Below are 10,997 nucleotides of genomic sequence, written 5' to 3'. Positions count from 1 at the left end.
ACACCACACACAACCACACACACACTAATGCCTCTATTCACCTTGCAGTAAATAGGAACCTGAAAGTCAGGAAGCTGCTAAAGGCTGCATCTTGGGGATGTGTGAGTGTGTTAGATAAAAATATATGTTGTTTAGATATGATGGAGGAAAAGAGGCCGAGAGTCGGTACATTAGACAACCGACGCTTAGAAAGGCGGGGTCCAAGAGCTAACAGCTAAATCTTGGAAATAATAAATTAAAATATTTAATACACCCACATACATGTTTCACATTATTTCGGCTGAGGGCACACTGAGGGCTGATGGCCCCGTCGACGGGGCAGGAAGTCGGTGGTTGATCAAAGGCCTCCCACATCCTCCACATACCTGAGGATTATTCCGGCTTAATTTTAAACGGAAGTAATGTCTTGGCATTTACGGCTTCAGCGGGTGGGTGGGTCCGTGGGTTTATTACACTGTGAGTGAAAACAATCGCCTATTCTCTATTTTATATTGCGGCTTGTAGAGCTAGAAGCTGTTGCCTCTTGTGTGCGTTGCACAAGGGGATTAATATCTGGATTAATAGCTTTCAATATTTCCAGTATTTTTTAAGGTAACGCTTAAATACCGAAGATACTGCTATTGGACACCGCTTAATTGACAATGTCTCAACAACGCAGGCTAAAGATGTGCGTGGCTCCTGCTATTGCAATGATGCTCATTTGTTTTTCAATGATGGGCCTTAGTTGCCCCCTCTCTAACTTACCGTTCTAAATACCCCTTCTCCATCTTCCGCAAACATTTCCCCTCATACATCTCCCCCCTTTCCTCCTGTCCCCCTTGTCCATCTTTGTCCCCCTGTCCATCTTTGTCCCCTGTCCCTCACTTTGTCCCCTTGCCCACATTTTCTGTCCTCTGTCCCAGATCCCTTTCCCCCTCTCTGTCCCCCTCTCTGTCCCCCTGTCCCCCCTTTCCATCTCTCTGTCCCCCTGTCCCTCTCTATCCCATTGTCCCTGTCTCTGTCCCCCCTGTCTCTCTCTGTCCCCCTGTTCTTCTCTGTCCTCCTGTTCCTCTCTCTGTCCCCCTGTCACTCTCTGTCCCCCTGTTCCTCTATGTCCCCCTGTCCATCTCTCTGTCCCCTGTACCTCTCTGTCCCCCTGCCCACTCTTTCTGTCCGCTGTCCATCATCTGTCCCCCTCCCTTTCCTCCAGTCCCCCTATCCATCTCTGTCCCCTTGTCCCTGTCTCTCCTCTGTCCCCTCTCTCTTGGTCTCCTGCCCCCCTCTCCTCCCTCTGTCCCCCGGTCCCCCTCTCTGACCCTGTCCCTCTGTCTCTGTCTCTGTCCATGCCCCCCTCTCTGTCCATGCCCCCCTCTCTGTCCCTGTCTATATATATATATATATATATATATATATATATATATATATATATATATATATATATATATATATATATATATATATATATGTATGTATGAGTGTGTGTGTACATGTGTATACAACATTAATAATTTTGTAACTAGCGTCAAACATTGTTATTTGCTTAGCTAAACGAACTAGAGGGTTCAGGTCCTGAACCGATTATGTGCCTCTGTAATCCTTTACACCACGGCCCACGGGATGGGTATGGGGTGCATAATAAAGAAAGCAATAGAAGAAATTGAAATTGCATAATACGGTTATTGACATTCAATAATAGTAAGATAAAGCAATGAGGACCAAATGGGAGACCAGTGATCAGTGTCTTGTATCCCCTGCAATACCTCAAATCCTACGTACCTCACTGACAGGCTCCAGTATGTTTCTGTGAATAATTCAATTTCTCCCACCCTACCCATCAACATTGGTGTTCCTCAGGGCAGCATACTTGGCATACTTGGGTATCCTTTGGAGGTGCTTATCCAGTTCTCACTTGAACACTGTGAGGGGATTGCCAGTTATGCCATGCAGTTATGCAATGTATGAATCTATCTATAAGTCCACCAATCTTTGTAAAAATTTCTTGTATGGATGTACCTTACCTAAATAAACATTTATTTATTTATTATTTATATTTAGGATTCATCAACTGCCAAAGATATTCACATGTCAGTATAATTCTGGCGAGAGAGAGGTTTGGGAAAAGCCGTTATACCAACTAGTCAGCAATAAGGGTGATATTTGTGGGGCACAGGCACGCTCGGCCTGGCCCATTAACCCCCAACTGACACTATAACTACTAGCTACTAGGTACATGAACATAATTACATAATTTACGTACATAATTACTAGGTACATGAGGACTGGCCATTGTACTATATAGACCTGAAAAAGTGTAACTTAGCGACAACAAGAAAATATTGAATCACAAGACCACCGACGACCATTCCCTTACCCTGCCATAAACACTGAAATTTGACACCCTACCTCTGGAGCCACCCTGACCACAGGTCCACCAACTACATTTCCCTCCCTCCAACTCTGCCTCCACTTACATTGTACACACACATATTGTACACCACGCAAGTGTGGACTAGTGTGTAAATCTTACTGATACCACACTTAACCTTTATTCTTTCTCAATGTGTTGTATAAAAGGATCTGATTATACCGTTTCATTTCTAACTCCTTTTCTTGGAAGAATGCCACATATGATCGTACACACACACAAGGTCTGTATAGGGTATAGGCAAGGTCTGACAAGGTATACTAGGTGAGTACTAGTTGAGTACTTACACACAAGATATTCTAGGTGAGACTAGGTGAGTATACACACACACGCAACATATACTAAGTTAGTACACCCAGAAACAAGATATACTAGGTGAATACACACATACAAGGTATACTAGGTGAGTACTAGTTGAGTACTTACACACAAGATATTCTAGGTGAGACTAGGTGAGTATACACACACACGCAACATATACTAAGTTAGTACACCCAGAAACAAGATATACTAGGTGAATACACACATACAAGGTATACTAGGTGAGTACTAGTTGAGTACTTACACACAAGATATTCTAGGTGAGACTAGGTGAGTATACACACACACGCAACATTACTAAGTTAGTACACCCAGAAACAAGATATACTAGGTGAATACACACATACAAGGTATACTAGGTGAGTACTAGTTGAGTACTTACACACAAGATATTCTAGGTGAGACTAGGTGAGTATACACACACACGCAACATATACTAAGTTAGTACACCCAGAAACAAGATATACTAGGTGAATACACACATACAAGGTATACTAGGTGAGTACTAGTTGAGTACTTACACACAAGATATTCTAGGTGAGACTAGGTGAGTATACACACACACACGCAACATATACTAGGTTAGTACACCCAGAAACAAGATATACTAGGTGAATACCCCAACACCAACCTCCTACAGTACACCTCCCACAGTAACCCCAACACCAACCTCCCACAGGTAACCCCAACACCAACCTCCCACAGTACACCTCCCACAGGTAATCCCAGCACCAACCTCCCACAGTACACCTCCCACAGGTAACCCCAGCACCAACCTCCCACAGTAACCCCAACACCAACCTCCCACAGTACACAACACCAACCTCCCACAGTACACATCCCACAGGTAACCCCAGCACCAACCTCCCACAGTACACCTCCCACAGTAACCCCAACACCAACCTCCCACAGTACACAACACCAACCTCCCACAGTACACATCCCACAGGTAACCCCAGCACCAACCTCCCACAGGTAACCCCAACACCAACCTCCCACAGTACACAACACCAACCTCCCACAGTACACCTCCCACAGGTAACCCCAGCACCAACCTCCCACAGTACACATCCCACAGGTAACCCCAGCACCAACCTCCCACAGTACACAACACCAACCTCCCACAGTACACCTCCCACAGTACACCTCCCACAGGTAACCCCAGCACCAACCTCCCACAGTACACCTCCTACAGGTAACCCCAACACCAACCTCACACAGTACACCTCCCACAGTAACCCCAGCACCAACCTCCCACAGGTACAAAATGAAGCCATGAGAATTATCTTAGGATGCCCAAGAAATGCTATGATTGAGAAAATCAGGATGGAGTTGAATCTGCAGAGTATTGGGGATAGAATTGCAGAGATAAATGTAGCTTCTGCCATTAGATTAATGAGAGGTGGGGGAGCTAATGAATTGGTCCTCTCAGTTCAAAAGGTGGGAAGTACTGAACAATGTATGATGAAGAAAAGAGCATATATGAATACCTTATGTTCTAATGTTATTAAGTATGATGTTATTTCAGAGTGTATTGCTGTGCCCAAGAGAAAATTTACACCACCATGGGAGGATTGTAATGTAGATGTAGTAATTACTCCCTTGCAAAAGAAAAAAAGTATGTATGAAATAGGAGAGCTGAGGGCAACATATGATTGTATAATTAGAAAATTGCCTACAGAAAACACTCTACTACATGTATATTGTGATGGGTCAGTAGCTAGGGATGGGAAGGCAGGATGTATATTGTGATGGGTCAGTAGCTAGGGATGGGAAGGCAGGATGTATATGTTCTTAACATTCTGAAACCTATATTGTTTGCTGATGATACTACACTCATCTACTCCAACCCCAACCCACATACACTAAATACTGTAATGTTGTTAATAATGAACTAAAAAAAGTCCACTTATGGATGTCAACCAACAAACTAACACTTAACATAGAAAAGACCTACTACATCTTATTTGGAAGCAAATCTACAAATGCAATTCAGCTTCAGATGACAATGTAAACATTAGCAATAACAATGATGGAAAGTTTCTTGGTCTATTCTTAGACAAGAGACTCAACTTCAGTACCCACATACAACACATAACTAAGAAAGTCTCTAAAACAGTTGGTATACTCTCCAAAATCAGATATTATGTACCTAACCCTGCTCTCATCTCTCTATATTATACACTAATCTATCCCTATCTCAACTATGGTATCTGTGCATGGGGTTCAACCACTGCAAACCACCTCAAGTCCATCATCACCCAGCAAAAATCTGCTATCAGAATAATATCAAATTCTGCTTTCAGACAACACTCAGCCCCCTTGTTTAACTCCCTAAACATGCTAAACATAATCTCACTCCATAAATTCTCTTGTGTCAACTACATTTACAAAACTCTGTTCTTAAATGCAAATCCTGCTCTGAAACTCTTCCTGGACAGATGTAATAGGACCCATTATCACCACACCAGAAATAAATATCTCTTTGATATCCCCAGAGTTAAACTTGTATAAATAAATAAATAAATAAATAATGTTTATTCAGGTAAGGTACATACATACAAGTAATGTTACATTAATGGATCGATATATAGATAGAGCTAGTACATACAATGCCTAAAGCCACTATTACGCAACGCGTTTCGGGCAGGAAAAACATTAATATCTAGAACTTAATACTAATTGAGCATAAAGAATAAAATGTGTTGAGAACAAATACAAATAAAGATAAAAAAAAGAGGGAACATGACTGAAAAAGCAGCACAAATACAATAGGTTGACAGTGTTGATTAAAAAAAAAAAAAAATAACAGACATGGGTTGACAATAGAGGGGTAAGGTAGGTTAGTGAATTTATTAGGTAGTGTTTAGTTTTTATCTTAAACTGGTTGAGAGAGGTACAGTCTTTAACATGGTTGGGAAGATCATTCCACATTCTGGGTCCCTTGATTTGTAGAGCATTTCTAGTTTGATTAAGTCGTACTCTTGGAATATCAAAACTGTATTTATTTCTGGTGTGGTGCTCATGGGTTCTGTTACAACCTTCAATGAAGCTTTTGAGCTTATGTATGTATTTGTAATGTATGTATGTAAACAATGTATTTATTATCATTTATCAATTCTGATAGAAATTACCTACTTAAAATTATCTGTTAGATTAAGGACCTGCCTGAAACGCTGCGCATACTAGTGGCTTTACAAGATTGTAAATACTGTACTATTCAATGTATTCTCACAACCCCAATGTACCTACTTGTATATATATAAATAAAATAAAATAAAATATTGTGATGGGTCAGTAGCTAGGGATGGGAAGGCAGGATGCAGTATGCCAAACTGAATTCGTGCGCCCCTTGAGGGACTTGAAGTAGAGGGATAGGGATCACAGGATAAGTATGGGTTGCACAAACTACTGGTAACAGGATGAGTATGGGTTGCACAATTAATTACTACAAAGTGGTTGAGTATGGGGTGCACGTAAATGAAGACTCCCAAGAAGCAAATCAGAGATCAGCCCAAGCTTCATCTTGAGGCAAAGCTCAATGCCTTAAGCCATATTGATGCTCTGTCCACAGAGCATTCTCTCTCTCAAATCATAATAGTACACTAATGGTTCCCTACACCACCCCTCAGGTGCAGCTGCAGCAGGCTTGGGTGACATGATGACTATGGGGTGCACAATAAACTAACACTCACAGAATGAGTATGGGCTGCACAATAAGCTACCTCTCACAAGATTAGTAATAAAGAACATTAATTTTTTGGGTAGGGTGACTGAAACTCATCCTGGGGTAAAAATGTTTATTTAAATTTATTATAGTTAAATGAATTTAGTAAATTATTCCATATATTGTATTATAAGTGAATTGACACTAAACTATAAATGATACTAATAAGGTTTTAAAAATGAAAAACAGTAAAAATCCTTCATGTAAGATATGGAAGTTGAAAAGTAAATTAACTGTAAACTAAATTATAAACTGTAGACATAATATAAAGTATTATAAGTAAAATACCTATAAACTACCAAATAATAAGGTGTAAGGAACCATTTCTATTGTTTGTCCTTTTTTACCTGTTTCCTCAGGTATTTTAAAATTCCCATTCCGTTGTTACTACACTGTTTTCCTGGTGTAGTTCCCTGTGGTTCAAATTTTACTACTTGTACTTCTTGCTGTTTCTGAATGATTGCTAATGGTAGCCCTTGTTGCACCTGCGGAACTTTTTGTAAATGTTCCACCTGCGGAACTTTTTGTACTTGTTGAATTTCTTGCACCTGCGGTACTTTTTGGACTTTATGCACCTGCTGCACTTGTAGCTCGTCAGGATTTTTTTCCAAGGCATTATCGCTATCACCTTCTGATCATAATGTAAGTTTATCTGCATCAAGCTTCCTTGTGCGTGCTGGAAAAAAAATGAAAATAAAAAATAAAAAATTTTGAAATGGAAGATCCTGTGTAACAAATTTAATCAGTTACTATGATCGAGCCGCAGAAATTTTACAGGAAAGATATGGTTGGGTTGACTGCATCTATCTGGACCTAAAAGAGGCATTCAACAGAATTCCACATAAGAGTTTGTTCTGGAAACTGGAACATATTGGAGGGGTGACAGGTAAGCTTCTAACATGGATTAAAAAATTTCAAACTGATAGAAAAATGAGGGCAGTAATCAGAGGCAATGTATTGGACTGGAGAAATGTCACGAGTGGAGTACCACAGGGTTTAGTTCTGGCATTCATGGATAAATAATAAATAAATTGTTCATGATTTTTTTAGACAAAAGCTAGAATATGCAGCAGTTGTATGGTGCCCATATCTTAAGAAGTACATGTACAAACTTGAAATGATACAAAGACGTCATGGGTGTCATAGGGGCCCCAGCACACTGGTTTGCTAAAGGGCCCTTAATGCTGTCGAGACCTTATGGGCCCTTGGACCCATTACGTTAAGACATAGTGCTGTATTGGGCCACACACTTTTTGCCATATACATCAATGACAGAGATGATTGAATTGAAATTATATAATATATATATATATATATATATATATATATACATATGTATATATATATATATATATAATATATATACATATGTATATATATATATATATATATATATATATATATATATATATATATATATATATATATGAGAGAAAATAATAGGTGGTGATATATTTATATATTATGTGAACTACTTACACAAAAAGAAGTTAGTGGTGAAGATCTTCTTGTCTTACGTTGTTTGGTAGGATACCATGTGTCACCCGTGCTGGTCCTTTCTTGTAATAGATAACGATTGATTCATACCCACAGCCACGCAGATATGTTAGCTGAAAAGCAAATAATATTTAAACAATAACACTATCTGGGAAAATGCAACAAAATAAATGTTTGAAGCATAGCTGGGCATGTGCAATAGAACCCATAATAGAATCACAATACCAGAAATAAATATCTTTGATATCCCCAGAGTCAAAGTTATTCTGTGTAAATACTCTATGCAAATAAAGGGACCTTGTCTATGGAACTCACTCGCTAACAAATTTAAAAACTGTCCAACTTCTGCCATTTTAAAAAATAAAACCAAAAAGTACCTAAATTTTTTCTTGATAGTTTCCTAACTAGTGTATTAAACTCGCACTGTATCTTATGAAATCCAATGCCAGAATATATGTGCACAAACCATACAACTTTTCCATTGTAATCATTGCTATCACCTTATATCATGATTGTTATATTGAATGCATATCTTACTATATTATACCTTGAAATATTCCTCAAATTATGCTACAATTTATATGTTGATAACCCTCAAATTTTACTTTAATGTACATAGTAATCTTTGTGATACTTTCTTACAATGTACCAGCCAATTTTTTCCATTTAAGCTTTAAATTGCCTATTTAAAACTATCTGTTAGATTAAGGACCTGCCCAAAACACTATGTGTGCTAGTGGCTTTACAAGAATGTAAAAACATCAATGCTATGTACTCTCATAATCCCAGTGTGCTAACTTGTATATAAATAAATAAACAAATAGTATGTAAGTACTGTACAGCATTATTCATGTTGATTCTATACCTTATCAAGCAAGTTCAGCATAAGAAGAATACAAATGAATACAACAGATGTAGACAAACTTCAATACCTGATTTTCAATCCTTCGTAGAACCCGGCTTGCTGTATTTCGTTCTAAAGCCTTCTTGCCTTTAAGTAGAAAACGGGCTTCCTCTTCTTTCTTCATTAATTCTCTACTGTTTCGGAAGTCACACTGGCAGAACTTGCAAACATTGCTTCGGACATGCACACATTGTTTGCAGTTTGTGCATCTCCTCAAGAATTTTCCCTGAAGACCTGAAGGAAATAGTTTCTAATAAAATACTTATATTCAAATGACCTATGCTGCAAAAATTATAAGTTAAATTGTTGTTAAAATGTACTACAGTAATTAAATATATTATTTAAATTATGAAATAATCTACATTAACACTAGTGAGAGCAATGTTAAAAATTTTAGGACTGCATCTGGAAATAACTTTAATTTTGGATGTGATTAACCATGCTGTAACTCGTATAACAAAACTGAGAGGAGTTGAATCCAACAGCCTGATTGACCAGGCTGTTAATTTCAAGCGAATACTATATTATTGGAAGAAAAAAAATTATATATATTATATATATATATATAATATATATATATATATATATATATATATATATATATATATATATATATATATATATAATCAATATTGTAACTTTTTTTGTGTAATGACGTTTTCAAATAAAGTTAGATAAATATACACACATACCAAAAGAATAAGGGTGGTAGGAGAAGAAAATATGAAAGTGTTCAGTGAGGATCCACAAGGTCTTCTCTGAGTACTCTTTATTTTCTTCTCCGAGGCTATGGGTCCCTACACTTGCACCAGAGGTGGTACCCCTCATATATATATATAAATATATATATATATATATATATATATATATATATATATATATATATATATATATATATATATATGACAGTGTCAGATTCACCACCACCATCAAACACCACCAGCACCATACACCACCAGCATCATACACCAACAGCACCATACACCACCAGCATCATACACCACCAGCATCATACACCACCAGCATCATACACCATCAGCATCATACATCACCAGCATCATACACCATCAGCATAATACACCACCAGCATCATACACCATACACCACCAGCACCATACACCACCAGCACCATACACCAGCAGCATCATACACCACCAGCACCATACACCACCAGCACCATACACCACCAGCATCATACACCATCAGCATCATACACCATCAGCATCATACACCATCAGCATCATACTCCACCAGAATCATACACCACCAGCATCATACACCACCAGCACCATACACCAGCATCATACACCATCAGCATCATACACCATCAGCATCATACACCATCAGCATCATACACCATCAGCATCATACTCCACCAGCACCATACACCACCAGCACCATACACCACCACCATGTCAAATGGACAGTGTTAACAAAATTATTCCCACATACTCCGTCACTATGTGATGGAGTACACATAGAACAGGGGACTGTAACAAATGTTCTAGCATAAAACTTTGTACAGTTTAGTAATTCCTTACCATTTGATGTACTAGGTAGATCCATGTTTGGTGAAGTTTTATAGCTGGAGCTGGAAGATCCTGTCGAGATGACTTCTTCAAAGAGAATAGCTTCAACACATTGTGTCTTGAGTCTTCCAGTACTTGGCCTACAGTTACCAGATCTGATTTACAGAAACTAGTGAACTATGGAGATAAGATTGTTAATAATATACTTTTTTTGAGATTCATATGACTTGCAGCTTAAAAACCAACCTTATTTTAAAATAGTACACTAAAGTACATAGCAAATTGCGAAATTCGTAGTTTTTTAACTACTTTAAAGCTAAATTCTCAAGCTTTGAAAATAAGCACAATTTGCTATTTTAAGCAGAATCTGGCAACTCTGATTTAGCATGTAAACATTGACTTGCATTCACAATGTAGTTATTTATTTTTCAACAATTTAAAACGAGTTATGAAAATACACACATTGGTACATTATTGCAAAGGCACTATACTATATATATATATATATAAATTGTTGCAAGTCGAGCAACAAATATTTTACATTGAACAACAAATGAGATTGGAAAAGCAGTATTGCCAAAATAGACCCCAGACACACCCTGTGGGTAGTAATGG

At 38.2% G+C, this 10,997-nt stretch overlaps 1 protein-coding gene across 1 annotated transcript; it reads right to left on the bottom strand.

Annotated features, from left to right (window-relative positions):
- Window positions 1-6,938: 6,938 nt before the first annotated feature.
- LOC138361900 (uncharacterized) lies at window positions 6,939-10,533 on the bottom strand. Its single transcript, XM_069320948.1, has 4 exons — window positions 10,395-10,533; window positions 8,882-9,087; window positions 7,932-8,062; window positions 6,939-7,128 (listed from the first exon to the last, which is right to left on the bottom strand). Exons 1-3 carry the CDS (start codon window positions 10,417-10,419, stop codon window positions 7,943-7,945), a joined length of 351 nt encoding a protein of 116 aa, XP_069177049.1. The 5' UTR covers window positions 10,420-10,533; the 3' UTR covers window positions 6,939-7,128; window positions 7,932-7,942.
- Window positions 10,534-10,997: the final 464 nt, after the last annotated feature.

The sequence above is a fragment of the Procambarus clarkii genome, unplaced genomic scaffold, assembly GCF_040958095.1.
Source record: "Procambarus clarkii isolate CNS0578487 unplaced genomic scaffold, FALCON_Pclarkii_2.0 HiC_scaffold_989, whole genome shotgun sequence".
Taxonomy (NCBI): domain Eukaryota; kingdom Metazoa; phylum Arthropoda; class Malacostraca; order Decapoda; family Cambaridae; genus Procambarus; species Procambarus clarkii.
Note: the sequence above shows the minus strand (reverse complement) of the source record. Positions and strands in the feature narration are given on the sequence as shown.

What these genes read in the sequence shown, in the direction of transcription:
- LOC138361900 (XM_069320948.1), bottom strand. Translation starts at nt 10,419, where the DNA reads ATGGATCTACCTAGTACATCAAATG. An exon ending in TCTACCTAGTACATCAAATG is followed by an intron (nt 9,088 to 10,394) that starts GTAAGGAATTAC and finishes TATTTCCTTCAG; the next exon opens with GTCTTCAGGGAAAATTCTTG. An exon ending in TACGAAGGATTGAAAATCAG is followed by an intron (nt 8,063 to 8,881) that starts GTATTGAAGTTT and finishes TTTGCTTTTCAG; the next exon opens with CTAACATATCTGCGTGGCTG.